The 19,815-nt window shown below is 52.4% G+C and overlaps 1 protein-coding gene across 3 annotated transcripts; it reads right to left on the bottom strand.

The window, feature by feature from the left end:
* Positions 1 to 607: 607 nt before the first annotated feature.
* On the bottom strand, positions 608 to 19,602 carry otogl (otogelin-like). Of its 3 annotated transcripts, XM_055509372.1 has the most exons (58): positions 19,469 to 19,602; positions 19,022 to 19,064; positions 18,645 to 18,690; positions 18,365 to 18,443; positions 18,168 to 18,260; positions 17,222 to 17,376; positions 16,601 to 16,722; positions 16,305 to 16,510; positions 15,859 to 15,983; positions 15,650 to 15,756; positions 15,462 to 15,568; positions 15,242 to 15,367; positions 15,054 to 15,162; positions 14,931 to 14,977; positions 14,699 to 14,844; positions 14,490 to 14,616; positions 14,221 to 14,398; positions 14,025 to 14,149; positions 13,690 to 13,899; positions 13,449 to 13,617; positions 13,301 to 13,375; positions 13,031 to 13,074; positions 12,577 to 12,742; positions 12,203 to 12,310; positions 11,885 to 12,023; positions 11,110 to 11,244; positions 10,788 to 10,934; positions 10,573 to 10,692; positions 10,251 to 10,367; positions 9,233 to 9,389; positions 9,101 to 9,127; positions 8,838 to 9,017; positions 8,485 to 8,763; positions 8,271 to 8,388; positions 8,122 to 8,201; positions 7,135 to 8,048; positions 6,806 to 6,983; positions 6,587 to 6,729; positions 6,491 to 6,514; positions 6,308 to 6,400; positions 6,040 to 6,229; positions 5,637 to 5,854; positions 5,396 to 5,537; positions 5,127 to 5,312; positions 4,827 to 5,039; positions 4,643 to 4,747; positions 4,461 to 4,568; positions 4,240 to 4,341; positions 4,050 to 4,154; positions 3,839 to 3,879; positions 3,665 to 3,728; positions 3,309 to 3,487; positions 3,111 to 3,215; positions 2,907 to 3,026; positions 2,774 to 2,819; positions 1,986 to 2,057; positions 1,332 to 1,411; positions 608 to 1,248 (listed from the first exon to the last, which is right to left on the bottom strand). In XM_055509372.1, exons 1-58 carry the CDS (start codon positions 19,539 to 19,541, stop codon positions 1,048 to 1,050), a joined length of 7,914 nt encoding a protein of 2,637 aa, XP_055365347.1. In that variant the 5' UTR covers positions 19,542 to 19,602; the 3' UTR covers positions 608 to 1,047. The 3 variants fall into 3 exon arrangements, with proteins under 3 accessions (XP_055365347.1, XP_029010475.1, XP_040927230.1); XM_029154642.3 differs by lacking the exon at positions 1,986 to 2,057; XM_041071296.2 differs by lacking the exons at positions 608 to 1,248; positions 1,332 to 1,411; positions 1,986 to 2,057 and adding an exon at positions 2,066 to 2,382.
* Positions 19,603 to 19,815: the final 213 nt, after the last annotated feature.

The following is a 19,815-nucleotide window of genomic DNA, read 5'->3' on the forward strand; positions in this document are numbered from 1 at the left end:
GAGGCAGTCTTCTAGCGTTGATGGGAGGAGAGAGAGAGAGAGAGAGAGAGAGAGAGAGACTGAGCTTGTATGGGTTCAATTTGTTCTGCCTCTTTGTTAGGTTAAGAGCATTTCACCATGGCAACCGTGGGCAAATGGCCACTCCAGAGCTGGCTGTGCTGGAGATGTGGGGCATACTAAGAAGTAAGACCTTAGTGGGCTTTATCAGGAATTCAGATGGGCTCCGTGGGCAAAGCTTCAGCTTCAAGGCTGCGCACCAGCAACTATTAAGCGCTTCATCAAAGCTGGCTGGGCTCATATTTTGCCTTTGTGAGTTAATGTAAGTTCACGCTCGTGAAGCGTTGCAGTGGTGAGAACGGTTCGGCTCAGAGGTGGGGTGTGGTGGAAGAAGCGGTCCGCGCGGAATGACAGGAATGCGAGGGGAAGAAGCGGGTGAGCTGACTCCACGAGGAGCTCTGTTATGAAAGGCCCACTCCCACGACGCAATATGCCCCGAGAGGCCAAACGCAAACACGTGTCAGCACCGCGGGCGCTGAATCAGGATGGGAAGCGTCTGTAATGAGGTTTCAGAGAGAGAAACTAGACAAGGAAACACCGCAGGTCACAGTTCACTTTCATCACATACTTTATTTCCAAAGAAAACTACAGACGGCAAAGGTCACATTTTAGAATCTAATTAGACTTCACTAAACAAACAAAGCATCCCATAACACGTTTCATTTGTACACAAAGGGATAATTGCCCAAAACCAAGATGCCCAAACCCCAATTCCTGCTGTGTTGTGGTGATTTTACTTGTTAATACAGAATAAAAGGCCTTAAAGCGCTAGGAGGCTGCCTGGGTTGGCACAGCAGAAGCTAACAACAACAACAACAACAACAACAACAACAACAAGGACACAACGCTACATGAAAACAATCACCTTCTAAGCTGCTTATTCCATTTTCCCTACCTTCAGTTACATCTTCAGCGTAAAAGGCTCTACAGTGACGGACACATGGCTGGCTTCAGGTTTGTTCAGTACAGTAGACGTGCGCTCCCTTCGCCTCAGTTCCACTGGCAGGAGCAGTCCAGGGGCTCCTGGAAGTTGTAGTCCACGACCGTGGCGTTGCGGGAGCAGTACAGCGTGACGGAGCGCGTCTGCAGGCCGCTCTCGCGGCAGCACTTGCAGAACCTGGCGTGGCTGTTGATGTTGAAGTTGAATATGGTGGCGGACGGACATTTGCCGTCGCAGGAGTACACGGTGACCTGCGGGGGAGAGGGGGGGGGGGGGGGGTTTATACGCCATGAAGACATGCTTTGGGGCCTTTTGGGGCCTTCGGACTCCTCACCGGCGCGTTGCTCCGGCAGTCGTCCTTGCGGATGGTGGTCCGGATGGCCACGCGCTTGCACGTCCTGCCGTCCTCCTTGCCTGCACGCGTTCACACAGAGGGATGAAATGGGGGGCAGAACGCGCGAGGGAGTTCAAACGTACGTGTGCACAGAAAGGGAGACACGCGCTGGCTCACACATGCTCGCACAAAAAAAAACAAAAAACGGGCCCTTTGATCGCTTCACCGCAGAGACCTGTCACTCACGCAGCCTGGAGGCCTTCAGAGCGGGGCTCTTTGTTGCCCAGCAGCAGGATCTGCTTTTGATTGACAGTTGGGTGAATGGTGGGGGGAGCTGTTCTCACAGCAGAGTGTCTCCCATTGGCTACTGACCTAAATTTAACCTTATTTTTCAGCTAATCAAAGCTAGTGAGATTCTGAATAGAACAGGAATGAGTGAAAGGCAGTTAACACTTTAATTTGACTTGTCTATTACATGTAGCATCTTTATTTAAGGGCGAATGTTCATGCACACCGTGTTTTGGAGGAAGTTGAAGCGGCACACACACATGAACACACACGGACACACATTCACGCAAAAGCTTGAAGGTGCAACGAAGGAGCCGCTGCGAGTCAAGGTGCTCAAGAAGTGGGAACAGTGCGAGGTGGCGGTACCTGTGTCACAGTTAGTACTACCAGTGGGTGTTACAGGATTAATGGTAAACGGTAAAACACCCACTCCAGAACCTGGGAGCATCGTTGGGACCGCAGGCGTCCAGTTCGAACGTCAGGAGAGCGGACACACACACACACACACACAAGGTTACGTTTAGTCACAACAAAAAGAAAGAGAGCACAGTTCAACATCACACACAATCACAGCAGGCGGCATGCGCATGGGTTTCACTTCTTCTCATCAGTCCAGGCATTTGATGTACTACAAAAAGCAGGTGGGCAGGGCCAACTCTAAGCCGCCGGCCACCTTGCGTCCTCATTGGTTAAAACGCTCACCGTGGAGCACCCCAACCGGCCAAACTCCAAGGTCACTGCTAAAGCGGGCAAGCGGGTGAGGCTGCAATGCCAAACCACAGAGAGAGAGAAAACATCACCACCGCATGTTCGTTAAAAGCTTTAATCCACACGACTAGGAAGTGTCTTCAATATTAGTTCACACATCATCACCAAAGACAAGCTCGGAGAATAAGACACGGACTTATTAACAGTAAACTGATTTTCATATTATCAATATTATTTTCCACTGTTTCTGAATGTCAACAGAAGACCTGGGGACAAACTGGAAGAGGCATTGTGGGAAATGTAGTAGTAAGCCAATCTCCACCGTCTACAACAGGCCACACCCCCAACCACTCAGCCAAGAAGCCCATCCGCTGCCAGGCAACAAGGCGCTCACCCCGCTCAGTCAAAGCGCCACCCCAAGCACAAAGCATTCTGGGAGAACTCACATGTCCTGCAGCAGCCGTCCACGTAGCTCTGAACCACGCCGCCGTTCTGCAGGGACACAAGGAGAACGCAGGTCAAAAGGGGCGGAACCGTGCTCTTTTATTTCACTCAGGCTTCGCATGGAGCGCTCCCGACCTGCACACACTCGGTGTCGTTAAAAGGCGGGCAGACCACGCCCGAGGCCAGAATCACCGCCCCCACTGACGTCTCCATGCAGTCGTAGCGGGTGCAGTTCTCCACCCAGGAGCTCCCTGCCTGCACGCAAAGCCACAGTCAGCGCAACGGCGTATGTGGAGACGGGAGCGGGCAAAACACGCGGACGCGGCGGCCGGTTCCTACAGCGAAAAGCTCCGTCGTCCCGTTTTCGTTGGTGAAGGTGCAGGAGACGTTTTTACAGGAGCCGCAGCAAACCTGAGGGTCTGTGGACGGCACGTACACCTGGTGCTGGACGGGTGAAACACAGCGGATGGACACTCGCATAAAAGGCACAATGCGCGTGGCGAATGTGTGGAATGTGCTGGGCGCTACTGGTCGTACTGGTCCACATCGCTGGGAGCAGTTGACAGAGCTGATTTCCATGGCGTAGAAGCCAGAGTCAGGATCTCTGTGATGGAGGCAGTGGACGGTGTAACACAGCTCCCCCTCGAAATACTGGACCAGAGACTGGCCCGGGCCCAGCACCGTCACCCCCTGGAACAGACACACCTCTGCCTTCTCTGCACACACACACACACACACACACACACACACACACACACACACACACACACACACACACACACACACACACACACACACACACACACCACACACACACACACACACAGCAGATGACAGAGAGCATAAAGCATCGATCGAAGCATAATGTCACCGTAGGTGCGCGTCATACGCACGGCATGTGTGCCGAGTGCAGCCGCAGTCGGCGCCGCTGTCGGGAACCTCGACCGCCGTCTCCCCCTGAGAGAAAACAAAAAGTGCTGACTGGGCTGAAAGTGTGCGTTTTCTCCTGCTTCAAGCGAAAGGCCTGATTAGACGGGAGCTTGTGATGCGGCGTTTTGCTGACTTACCACCTGACAGATGGGGAGAGAGCTGTCCTCGCACTGGCATTCTGGGAGTTACAGAAACAAAGTTAAGGGGAGGCTTTACATAAAGTTTGCGCCGGTGCTTGACAGGTGGAACAACTTCTGAAATTGTTCCGGTCAAAAACCCAACACAGCAGTAACAAATAGGAGGTATCTGTGCGTGTGTGTGTGTGTGTGTGTGTGTGTGTGTGTGTACCACAGTGCTGCTGTGGGCAGCAGTGCCCAGGAACAGAGGTCTGAACCAAAGAGAGACCAGCTGCACAGCTCACGGATGAATCAGGGCATAGGTTGACATCACACACTGCAACACAATGGTGGAAGAAGGGCGACTTTAAAAAGTCAGACAGAAAGAACACGCACACACACACGCGCGCACACACACTTACCACAGTGGTACTCTGGACAGCAGCTGTTGGTGGTGTTTAAATCCACAGCCAGAATTTCTCCATGTGAGCAGGTGGGAATAGGCTCAATACATGACTCACACACTGCCCCGACAAAACACACAAAGACACAACGTGTTGCTGCTGTAATTGATGGAGGTGTCAAACCGGGTCACGGTACATTTCCAATTTCACAGCGGACCCTGACGCAAACTAAAACTCACCACAAAGGTAGGAGTAACAGCAGGACTTCTGGGCCCTGACCTCCACCAGGAACTGGTCCTCCCTGCAGCCGGGGGCGGCGACGGGAGGACAGGCCACGGGGTCGCACTCTGAGGAAGGTGTGGGTCTTAGTGCAAGTTGACCCCAATTATCAGGTGCAGCCAAAAGTTTAGGAAAAACTCACCACATCGGTACTCTGGGCAACAGGACAGAGCGCTGTATCCGATCACCAGCTTGTTTCCATTGTCGCAGGGTGGAGCGTCGCTGTCGCAGATGGTCATGTTGCACTCTGACAGGCAGAAAAGAAAGAGCGCTGAATAAATCAGGCATTGCGGTTCACACCGGGACGCCGGCTCCGTCGGACCCACCGCAGATCTTTTTAGGGCAGCAGGCGCCTTCCTCCAGCACATCCAGGACGTACTCTCCCTCCCGCTCACACAGCGGCGCGGCCGCGGAGCCGCAGTCCGGTTCCACCGCCACCACGGAGCCGTTCTCCACACACTTGTACAGGCAGCAGCTGCGGGCGGACCCGTTCCACACCTCGCCCGGGGCCCGCGGGTTGCCCTCGTTGTCTGTGCACACTGCGTCCACAAGCCAAGCACAGTAAATAGAGGCACTGCGTGACGACTGGACGTGATGTCAGACCCCACCCCCCACCCCCCACTCACCGCACCGGTCCTCGGTCACGCAGAACGGGGAGTCGGCCCGGTGCAGGATGGTGCCGGCGCGGCACACGCACTCCTCCCTGATGAAGGAGCAGGTGGCCTCCTCGTAGTACTCCCGGTTCAGACAGGTGCGGCTGGTGCAGGTGCTGACGCACGGCTGGTACTCCTTGCCGGGGGGGCAGCGCAGCGCTGCAGGACGACAGGCACTTAGCGACGTGGCCCCGACACACCACAAGCACAAGCATGTGTGCAGCGGCGCCGCGCTTCCTTACGGCAGAAGTTGTGGCGCCTCCAGCTGATGCAGACTTGGTGGGTGTAGCAGACGGCCACGTACGCCGCCAGGAAGTCGCACTGGTGGTCTTTGTAGTGGAGGTCCCCGGCCCACATGATGTCACAGAACTGCTCGGGAGGCACCTGCAACCGAGCCCATGTTCCAGAGTCCACTCTCAGCAAATACACGACTTACTGTACATCATGAATAATAGATTTCCCTTAAATGAGCCGTGGGGCCACCTTGCTATGACAGGGTGTGAAGGCTCTCTGGCGCAGCATGGAGAGACAGGTGGAACAGTCCCCGGTGGTGCAGTTGTCCCCGACCCGACGCATGTGTTCGGTCTCGTCGGTCGTGTGCACTCTCCACGCCTGCAGGAACAGCATCATGTCTCCCACCTCTCGGACCACGGTGCCGTTGGGCAGCTTCAGGTCGTCCTCTGGGTTCCCGTCACAGCAACCTGGCAGAATAATGTAATATTGTAATAATATATAATAATAATAATACGGGAATGATGTCGCTGAACCTGCTTAGAGCTGGTGAGTGAATAAGCGTGTGTGTGTGTGTGTGTGTGTGTGTGTGTGTGTGTGTGTGTGTGTGTGTGTGTGTGTGTGTGTGTGTGTGTGCGTGCATGCATAGACTCACCACACAGGCCGTGAGTGGGAACAGATGCGTTATAAGGAGCGATGTACTGCAGCACCATGATGCCAGTGCTGTGGTACCACTGAATGCTGATCCCACCGGGCGTGTGGATCAGATACATGCTACCCGTGTCCTCCACATAGAGCGAGTGGCGGGAGAACGGCAGCTTGGCGGCTCGGTAGTTCACCGACACCTGCAGACGTGCGCGTTTCAAGCGATTAGCGCGGGACGCGCGGCGCCTTTAGGCAGTAAATCAGGCAAAAGGCGTCACCTTGCGATCGAGTCTGTTGATGACGATCCTGTACGTGGAGGTAGTAATGTTCAGCTTCTTGAAGCAAAGACCTGATGTTCCACCCGTAGGACTCTGTGGGGAAGAGAAGCCTCGTTACTGACTATGTTAAAAGTACAGAATGAAGCAATGACTTGAGTGTTAACAAAGAGAGATCAAACTCACTGGTCGTCTGATGGAGTTCACGCTCTACAAAGAAAACAGATTTAGAATGCTTTCATGTCTTATTAACCAGGCGGCGTCTGAGCCTTTTGATGTTACCTGGCTGGTCGGACATTTCTCCACAGTGCCAATAATAGTCTCTCTGGGCAGGTTAACCAGGATGTAGGAGCCGTTGTCGTACAAGGCCACGTTGTTGCCATCGAACGTGATCACGCGCAGGTCTGACATCACCGTGCAGCGACCTGCAGAAGAACGAAGCCGCTCAGTCCGATTCAAAGCGACAGACGGCGAGCTGACGGCACGGGAGGCCCAACCTACAGGGGCACTGCCACTGCGGGCAGCAGGGGTCGGTGCTGGTGAGGAGCGGCAGGCCCAGCAGGCTGCACTGGGGCTGCGTGGTGTTGTAGCGGCAGTGCAGGGAGGAGTTGTGGAGCAGCAGCTCGCCGTTGAAGCAGATCAGCTCGGCGCACTCATCAATTCGGTAGGAGAACGGCGGCTGCGGAGGCAAATGCACACCGGGTTCAGTGTCACGGGGATCCTTCACAGCTGCTGTGCATCAGTAAACCCAATTAGCGTACTGTATGTGTAGATTCATTTATATTATGTGGACTAAGGCTTTATTAACGAGCATCCAGGAGCAAACTCACTGTGCACGGAGTAGTAGGGAAGATGAAGGGTTGTGTGCTTGGTGTTTCTGTCACAGGCGACGTGTAAGGGGTTGAGAGTGTTTCTGTGGTTGCAGGCTCAGTAGTGGGCTCCGTGGTGGCGGGGGGCGCCGCGGTGGTCGTCGGAGCCACTGTGGAGGTGGGCGCGGGGAAGGTGGTGTCTGTCGGCGTGGGCGGAGTCGTCGCGCCTTCGCTGGTGGTTTCGGGGGCGGAGGTGACGGAGGTGGGGGCGGCCGTGGCGACCGTGGTGGCCGGCGGCTCAGTGCTCGGGGAGGTTAGAGGACGGGGGGTGGAGGTCATGGCGGGTGTGGGCGCCGGTGCGGGGGGCGTGGTAATTGTGGTGGAGGTGGAAGGCAAGATGGTGGAAGGAAGAGTGGTGAGGGGTGGAGGGGAGGACGTTAGGATTGTGGTGGCTTCGGTGGTGGGTATCGTTGTAGAAGCCGTTGCAGTGACCTCCGTGGTTGGGGTCACTGGGGTCGTCCTCAGGGTGGTTGTCACTAATATGGTTGTGGGAGCGACAGTGGTGGGGACAGTGGAGGTGGGAGGAGTGGGAGGCGTAGTGGTGAGCAGAGTGGTGACCTGCTCGGTGGATAATGTTGTACTGGGAGTTGTGGTGGGGGTAGTGGTAGTGGTGGGTGTGGTGGTGGGCCTAGTGGTGGTGGAGGAGGACGTTGTTGCTCTGGTGGTGCTGGTGGTGGTGGGTGTGGTGGTAGTTGTCGGCCTTGTGGTAGTAGTAGTCGTGGTGGTCGTAGTGGTTGTAGTGGTTGTTGTGGTGGTGGTGGTGGTAGTTGTCGGCCTTGTGGTAGTCGTAGTGGTTGTAGGTGGAGTAGTGGGCGGCGCTGTGGTGGTTCTGTTCACATACGCAAAGGGTGTCGGCGTTGGAGGCAGGAACACACCTGAGGGAAACCAGTGGTAAGAAAGAAGCATTGACTTCACAGGAGCCAAGTCTCGGGTTTATCTGATTCTCACAGTCCTCCGCGTAGACACATCGTCTAGTGACCTCGTCCAGGACCATGTTCCTGGGACAGCGAGGGAAGCAGCCCTCCACGCTGGAACACAGAGCAACGTCAGCACTGGAGCTGGACACAGGTTATGGTGGCGGTTCAATGAGCGCTTACGGAGGCAGGAACTGGCAGCGTGTGGCGTCGGGGTCACTGCAGGTGTGGACACAGGGGCTGGCACAGGCCTGGTAGCGCCACTCGCACATCATCCGGTAGGGAATGACGAAGCTGCTCTCTGCCGACGGAAAGGACACCTGAGTGGTGAGCATGCGTGTGTGTGTGTGTGTGTGTGCGTGCGTGTGTGCGCTGCAGTCACTGTCGCGGTTCTGACCCTCCAGGTTGAAGCTGCTGCTGGCTTTGAAGCCCTCTGAGGTGTCGTATCTCTGGGCCCGGGCGGCCGTGCGCGTGAGCGTCAGGAAGAGTCCGGCTTGGCCCACCAGCTCGAACGAGGTGTGACCCGGCAGGAACAGCCCGTGGTGCTGGATGAAGGTCGCCCTGCGACTGAACTCCGCTCCGCGGCTCCAGCGCTCCAGCTGAAGGCGGCTGCGCCCCGACACGACCAGGAAGTAGTTGGGCCTCTCCGCCGACTCCAGTGAAACCACGGGGACTCCTGTGAGGACAAGCCGCCGGGGGTGAATTTGACTGAGAAACAAACAGAGCAGAGTGCAGTTCTGTGGCGCTCACGAGACGTCTTGTCCTTCTGAAGGCCTGCGGTGATCATGAAGTTGAAGAGGACGCCAGCGGCGGGCGGCCGGCCGGGTCGCTCCCTCACCAGAGGAAACACCGCGTTGCTCGTGCGATTGGCTCCGAACATGGTGTCATTATAGCCAGCGCTCAGCAGGGAAAAGGGGCCGTCACCGAGTTCTGAGACAGGAAACAAGTGTGGTGAGAAGACTTAGGGACGTTAATGGAAGATAATGGCAATGTACAAGATCACTCATACACACCTTGATTATAGTACTCGCAATCATAGGCTGAAAGAGAGCAAGACGTTATGAATGGTTTCAATAAAGAGACAGGACATGAAATATAGCACAGATCTGTGCACCTTCAGCGTGTGCCCATGTGTGTGTACTCACGGCAGACCGAGGGCGATCTCCAGTGGATTGTGACCCCCTGCTGACAGCACTTGTGCGCATACGCGGCAATGGACGTGCAGAGACACTCACAGTCCCCCCCGCGGTTACAGTTGCAGGTGTCCGTCAGGCAGTTCCTATAGAACCAGGCCACGTCCACCTGGGGGTGCACGCACAGCAATCAGGCATCAGCGGCCACACGCAAGCCTGCAAACGCCCACGCAGCTCTGAGGCCGAAGCTGAAGCGGGCCAAATCTCGCTGGGGGTGAATCTGGGTGAGGTCTCGCTCAGTGGGTGAGTAGCTTTCAATAATTCAGACAAGGACGGGGCGATGAGATATCGGGACAAAGGAATGTGGGTCAACCACTGGTCTGGAGGGGATCGAATGAGCCTGATGATGGAATAAATGCAGCAAAGACTGGCTCCAAGTAAACACATGGGAAGTTTAGTTTGCATGTGGCACATTTAATCCTGTAACTGTGGGTGATATACACTCAAACAAACTTCACTTACTGCACCAACACTTGACCAATAAATATAATAATAAATATAAATATAATAAAAGATCATCTGTTGAGCAAATGTCAAATGTTATTTATTTGCACATTATCAATAAAGGCAAAATCATGCTCCTGTGTTATTTTTAGCGTCAGCCTTTTGTTGGTTTATGGCTCAAAGAAGGTTCTGTTCATATATGCATGGCTCCATCTGCTGGCCACACCGATAAATGCAATGCTTCGATAACGTTCTACTATACGGCATGGGCAGCCTGGAATCTGGGGAAGTGTTTGGTATTCATCTAGGAGAAACACTTTGCTGGGATCAGTTAAGGCTCGTTCCCATAACCCCTCATCAACCCCTGCTCCCCTGTTGCCAGCGAGATAAGATTTCTACCGCTGCATTCAGTCTGCGCAGACATTTTTGTGTGTGTGTGTGTGTGTGTGTGTGTGTGTGTGTGTGTGTGTGTGTGTGTGTGTGTGTGTGTGTGTGTGTGTGTGCGTGTGTGTGTGTGTGCACTAACCACATTGTGACAGGGTGCAAAGACATCGCTGTAGAGGATAGCACACTCCCTCTTGGCGTACGGCTGTCTTCCTAAGTCCCCTTCACACGGCCGCTCAACCACATAGTCACTTTGACACTAAAACACAGAAAACGCACACACAGACGGGTGATCGAGTGTCTGATTACTCTTAAATATCACAGCGGACTCGAGGGAGACGAGCGCACATAAATTACGGGAGCAACAGAGAGCTCGGCAGCGGGGAAAGAGCAGGCGGGTGGGAGACGGACAAAGAGACAAAGGGAAAAGAAGGTGAAGGGAGAATCAACACACTGACTCATACCTGTCCCAGGGCCCAGCTGTCTCCAAAGGTCTGCGCATTATTGACTTCCATGTGGCTGGAGGTCGTCATATCATTCACTGTCACACTGTCAAAATTCCCACACAGGCCACTGAGGAGGCCCTGGAAGAAGAAAGACAGCTCTGAGTGGGATCCCTCTCATAACAACTAACGATGTACGTAATTAAAAACATTCAGTCAAAGCTCCTCGTCCAGACCTTCCACTGAGGCCCGGCTCTGATGTGAACGGTCGTCTTGCGGTCCCAGAGGATGGTCAGATCCTGAGCTGAGAAGTGGATGACGGTGTAGTAGCCCGCTTTCCACAGCTCGAACTCTGACCCGCGACCTACAACAGTGGACGGGCTCTAAGGCCGCAGGAACAAAGCAGAGTCACTGGACCGACAAGCACATGAACGCAGAAAAATGCATTCACAGGAATGTGTGTGTGTGTGTGTGTGTGTGTGTGTGTGTATGTGTGTGTGTGTGTGTGTGTGTGTGTGTATGTGTGTGTGTGTGTGTGTGTGTGTGTGTAGTCCGCACAGGGTTGCCAGAGTTGTCAGTGAAGTAGATTTTGGTAAGTCCCACATGAATGACCAGTATTTTCATGCACACAATGCCGCTCTCATAGCAGTCCTTGTTTTGGGCAACAATGGACACCTCAGGTTCTCCTGCACTCTGTTCAAGAGGGAAAACAAAATACTGTATCACTCTCAGGACGAAGGAACCGAGTCCCCTCGTCTCTGCTCCACATACAGTAAACAGCAGAGCTTTGTGTCATCAAGATGTCCCATAACCTTAATAACTATAATCACAACAACCACAAATTCTGTACATCATATAACATGCTGAAGCGGAGGAATTGTTGGACCAGATCATACGACACAGAAGAGGAAGCAACTCTATGTCTGCTGTAACGACTTTCCTGTTCTTTTCAGTCTGTCGGGCCTAAATTAGGATGTCTGTATTGCTAATTCAAATTCTATATCCCTGGGAGCGCCGGAGCCCTGGGGTTTGGACTAAACACTGGTCCCATTGTGTCGCTACAGCTTTCCACGTCTGCTAGCATTACCGTGGTGCAAACCCAGCAGCCCACACATACACAGCCCAATCTGCTCTAATTAAAACCAATCTTTCTTCTGAGATTAAAAACAAGCCACCAGATCCAAATCACTATAAACAAGATAACACGTAACATCTTCCATCTGTCTGGCACAGATAATCTGACACTCCCTCAATGAATCAAAGCTGCTGAAATGATTCTACTGTATTCATTTTTTCGATCTGTGCAGACAGAGACGCACCGATCTCCACTCACCTTGAGCAGATAGACCTGACAGTCAGAATTGTAGTCATACTCGAGGCCATCGAAGGTGTGGTAGTGCCTGTCGCTGTAGACAGTACAGACGGCTGGACACGGCGAGTAGCTGCAGTTGAAGTAGCCACGGTGACACACACTGAGGAGACAAACACATGGACGGAAGCTAAAAATGAGAAATATCAATATCAAATATCATCATATCATCATACTACAAGTTTTGGCGTTGGGATTCAGATTCAGGATTGTTTGGTATTTAGTTGAGTAGCACATTACATAACGGTCTTGCTGCTCCATATGGGGTTTATCTGCACGTACCACTTGTAACACGGTGTCTCCACACTTTCTCCAGGCAGGTATTCGAGGCCCAGCCAGGCACAGGGACAGTTCTCAGGATAGTAACACTCACTGTGGTGCAGCACCAGCCTTCACGGAGGAAACAGAACCGTCAAACCCACAGTTCTGCTGCATGTACAGACCCCCCCCCCCCCCCCCCCCCCCACACACACACACACACACACACACACACACACACACACACACACACACACACACAGTCTCCTGTCTGCACAGCCCATATGTACTGTAACCTGAACTGTATATTCTGGATACATTTGGGAGCGATAGAGACTCGCTAATACGCTTTAAGTACAACACAAGCGCAAAGAAGAGGCAGCAGGTGCTTATTTTACCCAGGAGGACACACGCAGCCCGGGATGCAGGGGGTGCTGGGGGGGCAGGTGAGGTTCAACATCAAATTACGGCAGGTCGGCGCACAGGCGACGCCTCCTCTCTGCTCGGTGCAGCTGTGGTACACTTTGCCTTCTGGACACTCCCCAACCTCTACGCTATCAGGTTCTGTAATGCGCGCGCGCACACACACACACACACACACACACACACACACACACACACACACACACACACACACACACACACACACACACACACACACACACACACACGAAAATCAATGCCTCAGCTGCCTTAAACATCAACCACAGCAGCCAGTCATGGGAAACAAGCTACAACTACAGGCATAAGGCTCTTGATTTCAGCAAGAGGGACACCGCCTGAAACAGCACTTTGTTGTCGGAACGAGCGGTGCAGGAACTGAAGGGAGGGGGTGGACTTCAGGGAGATTACCTTTTTCCTCTGGCATACACTCCATCTTCCCATTTCTGCATAGGCTGATGGAGGAGACAGGAAGGAGGAGAAAAAAGGAGTGAGTGTTTGGAAACGAGAGGAATGCTATCGAGCACAAGGTTAGTTTAAGTGCTCTACGTCTCATTTGACAATCACTGAAGCGTTTACGGCTTCCTCAGATGTATGAAACAGTTGAGGGATGCGGCACCGTGTGCAGCCGAGGGAGCGGCCAAAGTCATTTTTCACCTCTCAGTGAAAGCCAAGACTCACCAGGGCCCGGAGGCGCTGAACGTCACCTCCCCTGGCTGTGAAACGCCTCCCATGGAGTAGCAGTGGCACTGAGACCTGAGGGGGGGGCGATTTTAATTACACCAACAAAAGCTGACGCTGTCGGCGTGGACGCTTTGCTGCTACTCACAGCTGCACGCAGCGCTGGCGCACGTCGTCGTAGTAGCCGCCGTGCGGACAGCCGCAGCCCTCGGCGCAGTCGTCCGGGTCGCACAGCTCGGTGCCGGACAGCGCGCGGCAGGAGCGCCCACAGGACGACAGGCAGGAGTGGTAAAGCATGCCCCCGAGACACACCACGCCTGCACGCAGGCAAGCAGTCCTCTAGACCCCACACGACGTAAAGGAAAACTGCTTGGGAGCGAATGACTTACCGCATTCAGAGACCTGGGCCCTGAAGTTGATGTCCACGCCGTGTTTGGAGCAGAGGTACGCGTAGTGGGCCAGGGCTGTGCACAGACAGCTGCTCCCGCAGCGACAGGCCTGGTAGCGGCATTGCTGCTGGTAGATGCTGGGACTGATGTAGCCGTGGCACTGGGAGAACACACCGCCCAGAAGCACCTCACACTGGGATGCATAGTACACTATAAAACACGTGTAACATTAGATAGCCTGCAGCTGAAGCCCAGGCAACTCCCAGTGTTGTTCCAGAAATCAATAATGGTGGGATGGTGGGAAGTATAGTATAGAAAATGATGCCTATTCCTACCATTATGCTGGTTCATCTCACACGGGTCTATGATTGGAAGGTTAACAGGCGCCACGCAGGCAGACGACACCTTCCACGCGTTGGCGTGAAGCTGGGGTGTCCCCTCGATCATACCTGCCGGAGAGCTGCACACACAAACAGTCTGAGCCAAGGCCACGTTCCAACATTGGCAGAGAAGTGCGAGGCGCTTGCTCACAGGAAGTCGTCTCGCAGGTTTCCATTCAAGGTCCCGCACAGGCCCAGCGTCTGCCCACGCCACTGGGTGCTGAGGTGCAGGTAGACGCGACCCCCTCGACCGTCGTAATGCAGCCTCAGGCCGATTGCTGCCTTCAGTTGTGTGAACACAGAGGTCAGCTTCCTCACCTCTACTGCATCTATGTAGCAGGGGAAGAAAAACACCCACAATGCAATATAATACAATATAATTATTACAAATGGCTTCAAAGCACATCAGTGATCTCCTACCGTCAACATAGGGCAGGACAGGCGCCAGGTTGACACCAACGATCACCTCCCCCTCTCTGGTCAGCGTGATCTGGCGACTCACGTCTTCATCCAGCACCACCGTCATAGACTGGATGCACACTTGCTGCTGCAGACACACACGGCACACCGACAGGCTGGTTGGAGGCGGGGGACGGGGCCGAGGCGGCGCGCGTGCGTGGTCGCGGTACCTCTGCGCAGGTGGTGTACTGCAGGGTGACGGTGAAGCGGCTGCCGGCGCGGCTCTTGGCGAGGACGTACTGGCACGCGCCCGGCTGGAGGAACATCCTGCCGTCGAACGTGGTCACGAAGACGTCCCCGACCACCGAGCACTCGGCTGCGGGAAGACAAATGAGCGGCTCAGACCTTGGAGCCCTTGAACTCACCTTACGGTTGTGAGAGGTGTCGGGACGGCGTTCGCACCTGTGCAGTTGTTCTCGGTGCAGTTCCACACGCCTCCCATGCACACGCTGAGAAACAGACGGTTAGCATCAGATCAGCGGCGCTGTAGTGTATAGGTATAGGTTAATGTAGGCCCACACTCACCAGACACTGCAGCCCTGCTGCAGACTGTGTCCTTGCACGTATGACGTTCCATGGTAAACGCACGGACACTGGGAGACAGCGATGCACGTTCCATTCTGCAGGATGAGACCTAGGGGGAAAAAAAGGGTGGAAAACACGCAAGTGCAACTAAATGATGGCAATACGTTTATATGGTTTGGTTTAAATACCGTCAGGACAGTAGCAGCCATCGAGGCAGTGCAGGTTGGTTCCAAGACACTCCTTCTCAAAGGTGCAGGTGGGTGGACAGCAGCTGATGCAGTCTCTGTAGACGAAGCTCTCCTCGCAGCCGTCGTCTGCGTCAGAACAACACACAGTCAAATTCTTTGATTTCGCTTAAAGCTTTGCGTGATATTGTGTCTGATTCATGTAAAAGTGCAAGTTTCTTACTGCACGAGGGGAAGCTGTCCCTCCACTCCCTCACCGGGTATCCAACGTGCGAACAGGCTCGCGTGTACTCCACCAGGGCTCGACAAAACGTGTCCTCGTCATCCGAACTTAAAATGATTCCAATATTTAGGAGGAGACATACATAAAAGGGCGTGTGCACCGGCCAGTGAGAGTTAGTTTGGACTTACACACAGAGATCAGACACACAGCTGGCCACAAACGGATTGGGGTCGATGTTTTCATGACATGACAGAAACGGGAAGAACAGAAGAGCGCTGCATTTCTCTATGGCATCCTGCAACAGGGACGGCACATAATGATCAGGTGCATTAAAGCATCATAAACAGGGCTCAAACAGGAGGATTTTTATTATTATTATATATTATTATTTTCCTACATCCATGTCTGATTCAGACTGGCAGGGCCCACTGAAGTCCACGTCCACCGCGGGACAGGCTCTCTCGTGAGGCAGATCCACAGCCCAGCTGTTGGCAAACACTGCAGGTTCACTTGTTCGAATGCCTGTAACACACACAAGTGCTGCATTTACACCCAGCATGTACAGTGGGTTCACAAATTATGACTATTCCACAGCAGCGTCACAGGCGGATATCCACTTGTTTACTGCTCGAGAAATGCAGCTCACATATTTAGCTGATGAAAGACTTGTTCGTTCAAAAGCAAACTATTAGTTCTCCCCTTTCCCTGCACTCTGGTCTCTCCAGGTCCCACCGCTGCCATAATTGCTCACAATCAGTGTTGAGTGTATAATAATAATAATTGAGATGAGTGCGTGTTGATAGAAGGAACAAGAGGACGAGGGGCCGGTCAGGCCGGTCTTACCACGGGCTGTGGTGAGATCATCTCCGGCTATGTGGTTGAAGTTCCCGCACAGGCCACAGGGGGCGCCCTGGTGCTCCTCGCTCATTTTCAGGTAGACGCCGGAGCCTCCATCCCACGCCAAAGAGAAGCCGAACACGCTCTTCACGAGCAGGTAATCCGCCAGTCGCTCGATAAACACGCCGCCCACGGTCTGAGGCAGGTTTAACCTGGAGCAGAGGCCACTGTCAATCAACCGCAGTGATCCTCTTTGTGACTGCAGGTTCATAACATTACATTTGTCCTCCAAGCCCACACACCTGCGCCCTCCCTGGTGGACGCGATAGCCAGAGATGTGGATCTCCTCCTCGTCCGGAAAAAAGAGGCTGAGAGCTCTGGGGCATGAATACACGCTGCCATCACACGCCCTGCTGTTGTGGACCTGAGAAGAGAAGGGATGGAAGAGAATCAAAGAAAGGGGTCAAAGCAGTTTTAATCGCGGTAACTCGATCGAGTACATTATAAAAGACACTGTCACCTGTCTGCTAATGACGCAGCCGGCCACAGATGGCTGGTGGGGAATGACCCCCTGAATGGCTGCAACCACTCAGTTTACGCATAGTTGTTATTAAGAAGCTTATTCTTGAGGGTGAATCACAGCAAGTTAACAGAAGGAAAGGTTTTTCATTAGATGTGTCAGTGTTAGCAATAAGGCGGTATGTCAGGTTAAGGTCATTTATTTCTAGAGCATGTTTCATTACAAAGAAGCTTAATGTTTTTTCCATTAAAAGCATTAGAAGAGTGAATAAAGAAGGAGTTGCCTGCTAATTAGCTTATAAATAAATACAACTATGGTTTTATGGTTTTGGTTAAACTAATGCATATATATGTTACAAATAACTTATATTTAAGTGAAAGATCATCAGTCTGTATGTTCTTACCCACACCGTGTATTGTGGTGTAGTCGAGTGACAGTCCTGGGCCAGAATGTAAGAGCATGTTCCAGGGAAGAAGAAATATATTCCATCAAATGTTTCATAGTGGTTCTGACCCCATGACCTGCAGATCCCATCTCTATCCTGGCCCTGGTTAGGTACTGAGAGGAGAAAGGACAATTAATGCAGACAGGGTTTATTTGAAAAGGCATGTCAAACACTCTGCTGTATCTGTGGTATCATTGCTATAGTTTTCATCATCTTTTATTTCTTTAAAATCATCAGTGGAGAATGAGCGCAGGAATTTTCTAAAAAGCCCTTTTGTTTTAGGAAATCCCCAAAACTCTACGCCAAGATGCTGCATAAGACACTCCCTACAGTAAGTCAGAATGTGTGTGTGTGGGGGGGGGGTCTGCGATAGAGAATCACATCGTTCAGGGAGTGAGTGTAGAAAATACTGCCTATTGTAAATTATACATTGTGTCTAATGACAGAGTTAATTTAATTCTTGAACCAGTTACAACTTGTACAGCAACAATAAAGTTTCCATCATGTATGTCAACACTGAATTCGCTTGTTGAAATGGAAAGTGTAATTACTGTATAGGACCTCTGTTGAGAACATAACCCTATAGCAATGAGAAACTGCATCACTCAGGCCCTCAACTATAACCACAGTAATTTATATCTATCAATGTACAGTATGTGTGTGTTGTGGTTAGAGCTGAGAGCTCGTATCAACGAAGGGGAATTAAATAATTAATGGTGGAGCGAGTGCTGGTAATTAATATTTGCTGAATGACTGTGGACACATTTCATTCTGGGACAACTGGGTGTGTAACCGTATCCTGTTATTAAAAAGGGCGACCAGCTGCTCCATCGCGCAGCAGGATCGGGGCCTGTTAGTCGACCGCAGCGCTGAGGTACAGTACGGACGAGTGTGGGCTACTCACTGATCTGGCAGCGGTCTCCCAGTGCCTGGAACTGAGCACAGTCACACACACCGTCCTCCTGACACCAGCCGCCATTGAGGCAGCCACAGTATTCTGGGAAGGACACGACTAAAGTCACAGATCCCAGTCTGTCTGGGTAATGATAGTTTTAAGCTGCCACTGCTGATTTGGGATCACTTTATGCGCCGTGTGTTCACCTGAGGAGGAATCTCTGGCTGTGTAGTTGTGTAGAACGCTGCGCGACAGAGTCCCCTCCGACAGCATCGGCCTGTAAGTCTGACAAACAATAAAGCATAAGTGACCAGAGCGGCCTCGCAGTCACATGGTAGCGTTGGAGGTTGCGTCAGGCTGAGTGGGAGAAAGTGTACATGGTGAGTGTGTGTCGTTCCTCACAAAGACAGCTTTGTGCTGTTTGGGGTGTTGTGCGCATGTGGATGCCCTGACCTCCTCTGGTTCTCTTAGGTGTAATGTACCTACCTCCTCCCCGAGGAGATCCCGTTTCCTCCGAAGTACATTAGCCCTTCTGCACACACACAAACATGCACATTAGTGGGAAGAAACAGTCAGAGGGGAGACTTAAGTGCACTTTACACCACTTGAATCCAGACTCCACAGTCCTCTTTACTAAAGCCTCACATGCACAGGTACACACACCCTCACACTCGTATGCCGCCGCTGTCACACACTCTAGTGGCTGAAACAAAAAGTGCAAATGCCTTCATAATGGACAACAAATGATAATATTGAATGTTTAATGAACTATAAGAAAAACCTTTGGGGTAAAATCCTCATAACACTGACCAGACATAAATGCATTCATGATCTAATCATTCCAATCATTCATATCCCATTACCTCTGTAATCTTCCCTCTGTCTCTGTAAGTCGGCTCTGAGCTCCTACAAAACAGTTATACAATTAAAATGACTAACTTATCATAATATATAAATACATTCTCATATTTACTAAAAAACATCCATGTCCAGTAGTGGTGCTGGGGCTCTTCCTCTCTACATGCCACAATGTGATACATAATATATAAATATATAATATATATAAAGCATAAAGCAATTTAAATAACAAATATATTGTATTTATTAAAAATGTTATTTATTACTTACACATGTAAATAAACAGAGACTTGTTACTGCAAGTGAGAATCTCTAAACCTGAGTTTACAAAGATTTCACCGACCTGAGTTTTCACCCGTTCTCCCTCTAATAAATGTGCTTTACACCTGCGTAGACGGCGTCATTTCAAGGCTATTACACACAGTGGGAGACGCAAGAGTGCGGGCACTCACCCTCAAGTAGCAGCAAGTGGGAGATTGAAAAAGACATGAGGAGAAGTCGTTTCACAGAGCACTTCAAGTTCATCTCAGAGTCCGGGAGGAACGACCGCCGAAACGTCAACGCTGCATCTCCGTGGTCCCGGGAGGGAAGGCTTCAGGAGGCTCGATGGCACCGGGACGATGCCTGGTCGTGCCTGTGAAATGGAGCTGGAGGCGACGCCCCCCCCCCCCCGAATGATGACGAGGAGCCCACACCTGTGTGCGCAGGTGAGCTGCAGCATCCCGTGCCAGCAGACGGGGCCGGCTGTCAGCGCTCCATCACGCAGGCTCGCCGCGATCAGGTTGCCCGTGTGGGACAG

The sequence above is a fragment of the Betta splendens genome, chromosome 6, assembly GCF_900634795.4.
Source record: "Betta splendens chromosome 6, fBetSpl5.4, whole genome shotgun sequence".
In the NCBI taxonomy this organism is placed as follows: domain Eukaryota; kingdom Metazoa; phylum Chordata; class Actinopteri; order Anabantiformes; family Osphronemidae; genus Betta; species Betta splendens.